Genomic DNA, 13466 nt, shown 5'->3' with positions numbered 1-13466 from the left:
GCACCTGGTTGTAGAGAACATGCATGAATGCAGGATCTATGTTAGTGGTTGACCAAAGAAAGTGGAGGTCTCAAACAGCGAGAAGATTTTATTTGTGTTTGGGAGTAGGATGTCAATCTTGAATTTTAACGAAGAAATTAAGTTTAGGAAGTATTGTATACTTTTCGAATTGACACAAATTTTCAAATTGCAAACTCCCAAACAAGTAGTTAAAAGATGAATGAAAGCTTCTCGAAATAAGTTGAGGAATGAATGCTAGTACAAGAAGAGATGATGGAAGGATGGTTAAGTGTTTCAAGAAAATGAGAGTGGCGGTAAGAATTATTTGGATGCTTGTAACATGGATTCAGTGATCTCATGTGGTTGTTAAAAGGCTTACAAGGAAAGGGTAGGGGTAGGCAGATATTTCGTGGACCGAAGTAAGAATTACAGCTTGAGTTTCAATGGATATAATTCTAGAAAATGGTGAAAAGGAAAAATAAAATCATAGTCAATAACTTGGTGTAGGTTTAGGGACCACTGGGCACTTATGGCAGTGTGTTTGTCAGTTGGAAAATTTTAAAAAATATATATAATTATGAAAGTAATTAAAATTAATGCTCATGCCAAGCAACAGTATTTGCCTTTGCACTTCGGCAAATTGTTTCTTTCATTTGTTAGATAAAAGATATGCATGTTTTATAATTATCAAAGTAAATAAAAAATTTTAATTAATTAGTAACACATAATCATGGTTAATATCAATTAAAAGTCTCAATTAAGATGCATGTTATAAAAAACTCTTAACTAATATATAATATCTCAATTAGAAAATATGAATATTATATGTTTAATTGATGTCAATTATTTTAAATTTTGTAACATTTTTTTATTAATAATATTGATAATCCCTTTTATTCACCTCTCAGTTTGACCATCATACTAAATTGTGCTTAAGCTCTTTTCTACGTATTTTTATTATTATTAAGTCATGCTATTGATCATAGGCTCATGTGACACGCATGAATTGGAAGATAGCTACGAGGAGTAGGACTTCCATCCAATCTCTATTCCCAATATGTGTCATCTCTAAATTTGTCCTTCCTTTCTCTTTTCTGGGTTTGAGTCTAATGTGTCAATTTGATGCATGTGCACAAATGTGGTGGCTGCTAAGAAAAGTGGAAACATCTAAAATCTTTATGCAGTGAATGGTCGGAAGCAATTTGCAAAGATCTTATTGCAACACATGCAATACTTCGTTTATAATTGTATAGGCATGTGCATAATAATTTTCTTGTGACATATGACAGATGTATGGTTTATATTTTCTCATAGTTGTTATGCATAAATCTAAACCATACATATAATAAATATTCCAATATTTCAAATATTTCAAACATTTCAAATAGTATTGCATTTAATTGTGTACCACAATTGTAAAACATTAATACATGTAATGAATATTTCAAATATTTGGTGCCATAACGCAGGATGTGCTTTCACTTCCCTGTCTTTAAAATGTTTGGGAAATTTTGATACCTTATAGAAGAAGTGCCCTCCATAATGTAGTTAGTGAAATAGAAAAACATGAATGATAATGGAATAGAAATTGTGAATCCACAGAAGACAAGTAATTACCATGTTGAGTTTTTAGGAAATTGTGATAATGATGAATGTTATAGCAACATAAAGAGAGCTAGCATTTTTATTCTAGGGAGAATTAAATTTTGACTATGGACATCAAAAGATGAATTGGACAGTCTTGAGTATGTAGGTTTAATTATAATCTGCTTGTTTCTTCTTGTTACTTGTCAACAAAGATGTTATATACTCTTCTCATGATCTCTGACAATTGCTCTCTTCATTTTTTCAATAAAAATTGTAACATTTATTTAGTTATTCATTCATATCCTATTTTAAGAGAATTTAATGTAAAGTTTAAGACCTTTATGGTGTAAGTGTCAATAAACAAGCGTATTTTTATAATAAATCAAATGCATTTTTATAGTATGTTTATTCACGCCGTAGAAATAGAAACAAAGAACAAAAAACAAAAAATCAAAAACAACAAGGATACCAAACATACCCTTAACTATTTTATATGACTATAAAAAAAGCTACTCATACCCGCAACAACACATGGTTAGTACACATGCCCTTGCAAATATAGAAAAAAAAAAAAATTAAATTTTGAAATAATTAACGACATATATTCATCATTATTAGGATAAATAAAACTACATAAGATGATATCCCAACTAGATATCAACGTTATTTTTTCGATTGGTTACAAGCCCATGATGAGTCAACTAGCTTGACCACAGACCTCCCATCGCACTACCCTTTCCTATATCTTCTAGAACTTGAGTTGGAGGCCCTCAAAATTGAAGTCCCCGGCAAGCTCACATCACTTGGATTTTATTTGCTTAGGAGATGGATACAAAAGGCGTTTCAGAATACTTTTGCCTATCACCTACTTGTTTAATCAATCCTTATTTATAATCTGTGTGTATGGAGGGAGCCTAAATTAGTTAAAGATAATCAGCAGCGTGAGCCAGTCCTGCAATTGAGTGGACCTACGTGCTGAGTTATGGAGCCAACTAGCGAGACTGGTCTTGCTCCCACGTTCGTTGTGACGTTGAAGATTGCGGATGCTTGATTGCCGGAATTTCTGAAGTCTGCGCCATTCACCAGCTTATCTCCTTTTGACTTCCAATTCCACTTCCTCCACTCACTCTCAGCTGCATTTTGACGGGCGGTAACCTAAAAATTAAAAATTCAGCAATAATATAATTAGTATAGTTTTTGAAATGTTTCCAAGACATTCCGGTGGTTGAAATCTGAAGTTTTCATATATTTTGTGAATAATCACAGATGGATTATTTCTCCTTCTCTAACCTATGCTCACGAAAGTAAAATAATTGGTAGAAAAATAATAATATATAATAGTATAGCTAATAAAAAAGTGAGAACAATGAAGGATCGATTGATTAAGGATATGATCACCTCCTTGTGGAATCTGTTGTTGGGAGCTAAAAACAAGTTTCCCTCGCTGTAAATGGTTGGTGCAGCACTCCCTCCAATTGCATACTGTCCCCATTGCTTGTAGTCATTGTTCAATATATGAAAATACCCATGCCTACACCTACATTTGCACTCATCATTTATATATAAAGTTACTCAAAATGTGATTTTAAAAAAAAAAAATTTGTTCTTTCTTAATATATACATATGTACCTTGGGATTCTTTGGCCAAGACCTTCCCCGAATCGGTTGAAAGCCACAGTCACTTGCATCTTCTTGTCCTCTGTATAGGCGTCGCTGGCACCAAAAAGCATGGCCTTGTCATGGCGGGTCATATGGTTGTTTGATATGGTAATCGCTGTTGATCCTCGAATCACGTCGATTAGGCCGTCATAGCAGTTGGAGAAGAAACAGTGGTCAATCCACACGTTGCTTCCGGTGAATATGGAAATGGCATCGCCGTCACTCACACCCCTCCAACCGTAATGGGCAGGGGAATCCCTCACCATGGTGTTCCCTCCCTGCTTACAGTCGTGGATGCTTATGCCATGGATGATGATGTTCTTCACGTTTTGAATGGTGATGCATGGTCCACCGGCAATGTGAACATTCGCTCCTCGACCATCGATAGTTTTATGGGAATTCATTATTAATTCCGCCTTTAGCTTGATGGTCATGTCACGTGCGAAGACGATCCAGAGGGGCTCCACTTGGATAACGGCATGGCGGAGAGTGCCGGGTTTGAGGTTGACGGGATGGGGGTCGGAGGAGTCGGTGACCACATAGATCCTGCCGTTGCGGCCACCGATGGCATTCCTGCCAAACCCAACGGCACAATCAGCGAGGCGCTTGCGATTCTTGTTCCAATTAGGATCACACCGCCAACAGTCGTCGATGGGATTTCCAGTGCTGCAAGAAGCAGCGGCCAAGTTGCTCCAATAAGCATTGTTTGACCCATTCGTTCTCCTACATTGATATGCGGCTTCGTTAATTAAGAATAGTTCTAGTTGGTAAAAGAAAGTTGCATTCTAATATTTATATTTGTATGATCTTAATAAAAAGAAGCATAACATGATTAAAGAGTTAATAACTGTATGCTAGTGATCAATCTATGATATCCGTGACGAATAACATAATAACATGTTATTGTCTAGCTAGTATGTTATCCTTGTGTTTGGGGACACCTTGAATTTGTATTTGTGTTTGCCGCGACGTTCTCGAACGCAAACTTGGGACGACTCAAAAAAATGATAATGAAATGAAGTGTGTAGTCTTTTAAAAATGTGATTTTTGTAAAAAATAATGTGTGATGAAGTCATTACTAATCTTTTGAAATGTGGTTGGAGCACTTGATTACTACCCAATTAAGGGTAGAATCGGTTTGCGCTACCAGAGTTGGGTTCGGGAGTTCGGTTATGTGAGAAGAAGGTATTAGCACCCTCTGCACGCCCGTTCTTTACGAACGGTACCTAATTAATCGATAATCATTTCAAAATAAATCTAATAAGCCTTATCATTTTACTTCCTAAAAAGTGTGAAGAAAATGTACAAAATAAGATACTATATAGATATTCCCTCAGAACCGAGGCATACCATACTCCGAAGAACTCAATGCCTCCCTTTTAAATCATAGGGATTGGAAAATCAAGAAAATAGTTAGGAAAATACGCTCCTGAGTTTTTGAAATTTTTTATAGAATTTTCTAAGTGAAAAATAATATCCCGGGAGTTTTGGAATTTACTTGGGGATGAAAAACGAGTTTTCCAATTCAAAAATATTTTTTTTGTATTTTTTTTATTTTCCTGAATTTTATAACAATCTTCCTTAGATTTTTCCCCAAAAATTTTGAAATAACAAAAAGGTAATTAAGCAAAAAACAACGAAAATCAAGTCAAGAGCATTTTTAGAATTTTTCTTGAATTTTTTGTATTTTTCCTGATTTTGAGGATTTTTTTATGAATTTTTGTGAATTATTTTGTGAGTTTTATGAATTATTTGAAATCCAAAATCAAAATAAAAAAGTTAAAAAGAGTAGAATCGGGTGAAAACCGGTTCAGGGGGAAGATCGGTCAAACTTTGACCAGTCCAAGGGAGACCGGTTTAAGGTTCGGGTCAGGACCAAACCACGTGTCAGCGCTGGGTTGGATGAAGGCATGCAGACTGGATTGCTCACGCGGCTCGATCCCAAGCATTCAAGGGGAAAGATGATCCAGCGGTTGAGGGGCGGCCTGCGGCAAGCATTAATGGTGATGGTCTGGGGCAGTCATGTGTCATAAGGCGTGTAGGAAGGGGTGGAACTCAAGGTGTCCTCGAACCCGGGGGCATCCTGGCCGTTGATGAGGATTAGAGATCTGACGGTGATGGGGGGTGCGTCAGGAGTGTCAACGTGGCGAAATCTGGAATGTTCCCTGAAGCGCACCATGGACGGATGAGATCTATTATTGTAAAGAATGGTGGATGCTTCGCCATGTGTTGAAATCTAATGGCTCCGAAACCCTAAAATACTTAAGCCTGAATTTTTCTCTTTGCTCTCATTTCCAACCCTGTTTTCTCGCAACTTTCTCTCTATGCTCTTCTTCCTCTCTGGCTCTTCGCAACACTAAACCCTAGCACCTTAGAAACCCTAATTCTTCTGCAGGCTTTCCTCACCCAAAGTTCCCTCTCTATCTTTCTTCTCCCTCTTCTGAGTTTCGAAGCTTTTCAGATGGTTTTCTTCGGAAACCTAAACCTCCTTCAAACTCCCTCAGAGATCTAAAATTTTTATTGTGTTTTTGAAATCATGAAACTGAACGATTTCCTCTCTTCCCACATTCGAATCACCTCTTTTTCTTTCACAGATTTGTAAAACCCCATCCTCACCATACCTCGTCTGTTAGCGGGCTACCGAACACACTAGTGTGTTCAAAACCTGATAAGGCTTGTATTGATGATGATGGGCAACCGATCGGTCGAAGGCGTTTGAGGAGTCACACGAGGAAATCCAAGAATTTTGAAGAAAAGCTGAGTACCTCTGTTCTCCCTTTATTTGATTTTTGTTAGTTTTTCTTCTTTTGAAATCTGGTATGTGTGTGATTCGAATGTGGTATGTGTGATATTGTTGGGATGATCTGAGTAGTGTTGATATTAGGTTCTGGTTTTGGGGATTAGGGTTTCAGGTTGGTTGGGGTGAGGTCAAAGATGAGCTAACTCGTCTTGACTCAATGGGTGGACACTGGGTTGACTCACATGGGTATGTTGGGTGGACTAGGTTTGGCCTGAGCGGGCTTGGTCACATGTGTGACCTAGAATGTGGGGGCTAGTTTAAGTTTCAAAATGGTCTTAAGTTAGAACAAGTTGGGCCTGGGGGTTTTCTAAAACAAAGCGGGTTTGGGTTTTAACTCCCACCGAGCTTTATATTTTTTTAAACAATGGGAGTGGGCCTCAGTTTAGAACACAAGTGGGCTTAAGGGTTTTCTAAAGCAAAGTGGGTTTGGGTTTTAACTCCAATCGGGCCTGGGTTTTTTTAAACAATGGGATTGGGCCTTAGTTTAGAACATAAGTGGGCTTGGTTGTGTTTAAAATTGAACCGGGTCTCATTTTAAAACCTGAGTGGGCTGATTTTTTCTTTTTTAAAAGTGGGAGCTGGGCTTTGGGTTTAAAATAGACTATGGGTTCGGGTTCAAAGCATCTGGACTCAGGTCTGAACCAATGAATGGTTCAGGGAATTAAAACCCGAGTTCAGGTTGGGTCACAACCTCGGGTTCGGGTTTGACATTCTGGTTTAGGGATTCTGTTCAGGGTTCAAGGGATCTGAATTCAAGCACAAGTTTAGCACATTGGGTCTGATCATTGCTGAGTCAAGGTTCGGGTTCACATGAGAACTTGGAACCAGAGGAGCACACACGCACGTGCACCTACCCCCACAACTACTATAAAAATTGAAAATGACCAGGATGAGATTTTTAGATTGTACTTGTCCCTTTTCTCCTCCTGTCTTCCCTCCTTCTCCTTTTGATGTCTTGCTGTGTTTGCTCTGAGGTCTGGTCTGATTCTTAAGATATGGTTCTCAGGTTCTCTGCTCTCTGTAATTCAGCACCTCTGCTCCCACGCCTCTGAACCTCAGTGATTCAGAGCTTTCTCTTTGCTTTCCACACTGTATAGTGTGGAGTTTCTTTCTGCACTCAACTTTAGCAGAACCAATCTATGCTTTCTTTTCTCTCAATTCTGGCAGGGTGTTTCTGTGCCTGTTTCTCTCAATTTTTGCAGAGTACTTTAGCACTCTCTGTGTGTTTGAGACTCCTTATTTATAGGAAGTCTGAGGAGTTCAATTGGTGCCAAAATACACCCCACTAACCAATTTCCCCAACTTATTCCCTGCACTGGCAGGGAATATTTCATTCCCATGTGATTTCATTTTATTTTCTTTTATTTTTTTGAATTTATGTTGCTAATTACCTGTTTTTTGTTGCCCTTTTGTGCGCAGGTGATCGGGGTAATCCTAGTTGGCAACAAGGCATTGGAGGGCATGGCATCTACTTTTTTTTTTTTTTTCACTTTTATTTTTGTAATTCCAACCCGTATGTACCGATGGGTTGCCATGTACTGCAACCATAGTTTGTACACCTCCTTTTACTGATATTTTTGTATTTTTGTATTTTCATTTTCCTTTTTGCAACTTGCATGTACCTCCGTGCAGTTTTCCCCTGCAACTATAACTTGTACAACTTTTTCTTTTTGTAAGTACTTTTCTCCCCTGCATGTTCAAACACTCACGTGTGCATGTGTACACACGTGTTCTCTCTCCTAATGCATTTCTTGATTATGACTCTAGTGTTGACCAATTTTGACCAAATAAGCACAGTTAATAGAATATGACCTTAATCTCTAAACAAAACTGGTTTTAAAAATCAAGACCCAATTTAAAGATGAAAACTCATTTTGAATGATGACAAATTCCTATAGAAAAGGATTAAGTTTTACTAAAATCGAAAAACTTAGTTTAAATGACTTAGTGAAGCTCGACTAAACCTTATTGTTTTTGTATACATATTTTTTATTTTGACAGAAATTAAAGAAACCAACTCCTAGTTCTAAGAGTACTTGATTATGGGAACTAGTACTGAAGAAAGAAAATTAACAACATTTTAGGAAAATCTAGTCTAATAGGTAGCATATACGAGCCTCAATGAAAGAAAATTGGTTTTGAAATCAACTAAGTTAGAGACACTCAGCTTAAAATGACTCAAATTTTGGGCTCCTAAGACTCAAACCCTAATACCTAAGGGGAGTTGGTTTTGGAACTACGGGGTCCTAGATAATAAAAGAGATTAATTTTGCAACTAAAATAATTAATTAAAATCAACAAAGACCCTTCCTAACAGTTTTCTTAAAAACCTAAGACTTGGACTAAACATTTACAAGACTAAACTCTAAACCCCACATTTTTGACATTTTAGAGGCTTGATTATCTGAAATTAAAAGGACTCGATTGAGGAATTAGGGTCTTAATTTTAAAACTCAGGGTCATTTAGAGTTCAAAGTCAACTCTCATTTCACCGGCCTTCTTTGGGGTGGCTTGGTTAAAATTAGGGTGTCTACAATGTTGATGCCCTGAATTTAATTTGTATCTGTGTTGATTTGGATGAAATATAATACAAAATTATATTAAATTTTATTTAGATATACACAAATTCATATTCAATGTTCAATATTCATGCTCCCAAACGCAGATCGAGAATATATTTTTTTGGGAGTGTATTGGCACATGTGCCGCTCGATCTCACAATTGCTCAATAAGTGAGGGCCTATTTTTTTTCCTTTTAGATCTTTCATTGATTTTAAAATTAACGTAACCACATGTGTATGATAAAATTTTAGTAAAAGTTATAAAAAACTTTACCTAATTCTTAGCTAGCGAAAAAAAAGGCCTTTTCTTTTAATTAATTAATTAAAAATTTTATTGGTATTATATTCTTATTGATAAGAAATGTAGCACAAAAAAATAGTTGTTAATTATATAAAGTCCATCTATGATATGAGTGCAATACTAGATATTTCTCATGATTTGACACTCTACCATTATATTGTAAAATTTTTCAATTAATAAAGAAATATTTTTTTATTCACAACCCTTTATTTTATATACTTTTCAAAGGTCTGAGACACACTCCTTTAACTTTTTGATAAGGTTTGGCAAAGTGATATGCATCAATATAATTATTTAGAAAACTAGGAAGTAGAAAATAAAATCATATTTTATACATTGCAACAAAAGCTAAAATTTAAGATAGTGTTATATACATAAATGTTAATACAAAGAAATATATATTCATAAACATACATACACTCATCGATTCATGCATACACATTGATATACATATGGAGAGAGAGAGAGAGAGAGAGAGAGAGAGAGAGAGAGAGACTTACTCTTGTGCTACAAGTTCAGTATCTTGATAAATTGGATCAGTATCTTGATAAATTGGATGAGAAGTAACGAGTGTTAATGGAACAACTAAAAGAGTCATGAGGCACATAGAAAAGAGAGGAATTGCCATTTTGTGTGAGAGAGATAGAGATAGAGAGAGTAGTCGTGAATAATAAATGGGAAGGGAAGGAAGAAGGAATCATATATAAAGGGGTTTAGGGAGGATGACTTATGGAAGTAATTAAGTAGAATAAGGTAAGTCATTAAATGAAAAACATGCAATTGTTACTAATTAATTTAATTATTAACTACTAAACATTAAACTAAAAAATATAAATTATAAATTAACTATTGGTGGTTACCGAAATTATTAATAGTAATTCAATTATTATTAGTGACTATAAATATATCAATCAATCAATCAATTTTGAGATTTTTTAAAATATTAATTGTCAAAATGGATTTAAAAAAAAGGCAAAAAATGTCTTAAATTGGTAGAAAATGGGTAGAGAGAAGGGAAAAGGAAGGTTTAATCTGTTGCAATTCTATGTACAATATTCCGAGATAGAGTTTTGATTATTAAGGCAAAATGACCATCAACGGCTGAAAAGTTTAATTATGCTATCTCAAAAACAATTCGATTCTCATTACTCATTTTTTTGAGCTTTCTAGTAGATAATATTTTAGAAACTATCTTATCTCATTTAGTTAATTTTTTTTTCTACTTTGGCCACTCATGTTAGCACCGGAGGAGTCCATGTGTGAACTTGATACATATGGGTGAATACGAACTTGACTCAAAAGCTTAAGCCTATTGGGTCTTAGACCCAACCACATATAAGCACCCATCATCTACTCAATTTTTTTAATGTGGGACAAATTCATAAGTGAAATTCTCAACAATCTCCCTCTCACTTGTGAGTTTCAACTGCTTCCCCTTGAACCGTCTCCCTTATGGGAGTAAGTCTAATTCCCCAACAGTTGCTCGAATAGACCTTACCACTGACGCTTTATGTGCCTTAGATTGCATTTCACGTGCCTCCAAACCAATTCTACCTTCCACGTCTTGACCCTATTCGGATCCATCCCTAACCTAAATGATCCTTATAGGCCGCGGTCGCACACTTTATCCTCCAACTATTAGCACGCCAGGAGAATCTCCATTCACCCCCTCCTCAATTAGTATAAAAAGAAAAAGAAAAAATAAAAGAAATAAATGTTTGACGGGAGACAAGTGCAAATATAAAAAGTTTCAGGAAAATCTATGTAGTTTACCCATTAATAATGTTGACATCATGCAATATGGTAATTGTTGAAGATTTATTTTTGAATTTACAAACTTAAATAAAAAGAATCAAAAGAATATATAAATAATGAAAAAGTGGAATGCTTCTTATTTTCCTTTCCTTTTTTCAATATTTTCTAAGTTCCAAACGAACTGTAATTAAGTAGAAAATTTAATTATGATATATAATTTATCCTCTCCCTACTTGACTAGGAAGGTTAATTAATTACATTACTTTTCTAATTAAATTATTGCCCAAGAAACTAATCTCCTAATTTTAATTAATTGTCCCCTTCAACCTCAATTAAATATTAGGAAATTTTATTCATTGTAATACTTTTTCTACTATGTTCCACCATATCCTCAAAAGATATAGCTATTTAATTTGACTAATATAAGATATTGTTAGATTGGACCATCCTCCCGTATACATAAAGTTATTTTCTAGTTTTTTTTTTAAAATTAATTTCTAGATTTTTAATTTCTTATATAATTTTTGAAAATTTGAAAAACATATTATATATATATATATATATATATATTTTAATTATGTCGAATTCTAGAAATGAATAATTAAAATTGATTTGTGCAATTAAATTCTTTTATTATTCTTTAATACAATTATTGGGAACTGAAAAATTAACTGAAAATTTTATAATCTTTGCAAACTAAATAAGAAATAGAAATTATTTTTCTACAACTAAACAAGCCCTCAAATTACCCACAATTTACGAATGACTAACAATTATTATATAAGTATCACGTTTAAAACTACAACCATTAACCAACTCGATGAGATCAATGGTCAATTGGACCGATCCAATAATATTTGCCATAATAAATATATATATATATATATATATATATATTATGGATAATATATTACAAAGATGCTACCCATAATCCTTAGTCACTTATTAATTAATCATAATAATGGAAAATACACACTAGTAACAATTTAAATAAAATTTTTATACTTTTTTTTCAAAGGTATCTTATAAACTTATCATTATACATCATACAAAATGTTAAAAGACATATGGAAGAATGTAATTCAATTAAAAAAATATCTAAAACCATGATTAATTTATTTAGATTTGAGTAGAACTACTTATTATTTGTATTAGCTATAAGTGGAGGATTCAAGCCTTCATTTTTTGCATTTTATTAGTTGTAATATTATCATATTCCACTATTAAGAAGGGCTTTCATTTTGAGTTCATAATGTACGGCCTAAAAATTTATTTCAGTATCCATTGAAGATTCAAAATGACATTCTTACCATCTAATATTGGCCAAGTCAATGGTTATTATATTCTTTTTTTTTTTTTTATAGATTTCTTATTTTATTATTAATATTTTACATTCTCGATCGATCAGATGGGCATGCTGAGTTTAAAGTACTCACGGAGAACTAATAATATATAATGATAAATTTATGTGGTTATAATTTAGAAATAAATATTGTAATTCGATAAGTTTATAGAAACATTAACTAATATTAAATTTTGTAAGATAGTCAACCTAAATCAATCAAAAATTTAAAATTTGATAAATTTACTACTCAAGAGCATACTACTTGTGTCCATCACATCAAGAAATTATCATTTTTGAGGACAATAAGGAATTGAAAAGGTAATAAAAAAAGTTCTAAACAATAATTAGTTAATTAAGTCAACTTATACCTACAAATTTAAAGTATTGTAATTTTAAAATAACTTGCAAATTGATTGCCATTTTTGAAACAAAATGATTGAAGAAGAAAATAAAAATCGCCTAAACAAAATGAAGGAATTAAAGGAGTGATTCTAAACTTTTAAAACGTGTTCATGCCACTCTGATATCCCTGGTTCCTAGAGTAAAAAATTCCACAAAATCCTTTGAGATCAGGCCTATCTATATCACACTGCAATTTATTGTATAAACTCATTTCCAAGATTTTGCCAAATAGACTTCAAAGTTGCTTGCCTTGTTTCCTCAATAACAAGTAGGCCCCTTCTTTAAAAGGAAGATCTATTCTGGTATCATCCTTCTTGCTCAGGATCTTATTTTGACTGCGTTCACTAAAGAATTTATATTTTGACTCATCATTTAATAAAATTAATAGGCTACTCAAATCCCAACCATGGTCATGCAAGCAATTGGCACACCTGCAATTTTAAGGGTTCAGAAAGGATATTTTGCTGTAAAATATTAGAGCCTTCCATTGGAAACACAAAGGGTGAATAAATTGTTAGGATGGAGGAGTCCATTGGTGGATTTGATATACTTGGGTGAATACTAACTTGACCCAAAAGGTTAAACCTATTGGGTCTGGGGTCCAATTATGTATATATGCACCCACCATCTACTCAAATTTTTCAATGTAGGACAAACTCACAGGTGAAATTCTCAACAATCTCTCCCTCACTTGTGAGTTCCAACCGCTTCCTCTTGAATGGAAACTGTCTCCCTTATGAGAGTAAGCCCAATTTCCCAAAAGTTGCTCAAGTGGTCCTTACCACTGACACCTTAGGTGTGTTGGATTGCATTCCCTGTGCTTTCGAACCAATCCTACTTCTCACATCTTGACCCTAATCGGATCCATCCCCAGCTTGGATAATCCTTATTGGCCTCGGCCATACACTTGGTCCTCCAACTATTAGCATGTCAGGAGAATTAGTTTCACGTTTTGACTTTTTACGATGTCGCTCACCCAGAGTTACGAACCATCGACTTTGATACCACTTATTAAGACTGGAGGAGCTTATGGGTGGACTTGATACACATGGATGA

General features: G+C 34.5%; 1 protein-coding gene across 1 annotated transcript; it reads right to left on the bottom strand.

Annotated features, from left to right (window-relative positions):
* Positions 1–2167: 2167 nt before the first annotated feature.
* On the bottom strand, positions 2168–3963 carry LOC131144656 (probable pectate lyase 18). Its single transcript, XM_058093431.1, has 3 exons — positions 3217–3963; positions 2986–3124; positions 2168–2742 (listed from the first exon to the last, which is right to left on the bottom strand). Exons 1-3 carry the CDS (start codon positions 3678–3680, stop codon positions 2521–2523), a joined length of 825 nt encoding a protein of 274 aa, XP_057949414.1. The 5' UTR covers positions 3681–3963; the 3' UTR covers positions 2168–2520.
* Positions 3964–13466: the final 9503 nt, after the last annotated feature.

The sequence above is a fragment of the Malania oleifera genome, chromosome 12, assembly GCF_029873635.1.
Source record: "Malania oleifera isolate guangnan ecotype guangnan chromosome 12, ASM2987363v1, whole genome shotgun sequence".
In the NCBI taxonomy this organism is placed as follows: domain Eukaryota; kingdom Viridiplantae; phylum Streptophyta; class Magnoliopsida; order Santalales; family Ximeniaceae; genus Malania; species Malania oleifera.
Note: the sequence above shows the minus strand (reverse complement) of the source record. Positions and strands in the feature narration are given on the sequence as shown.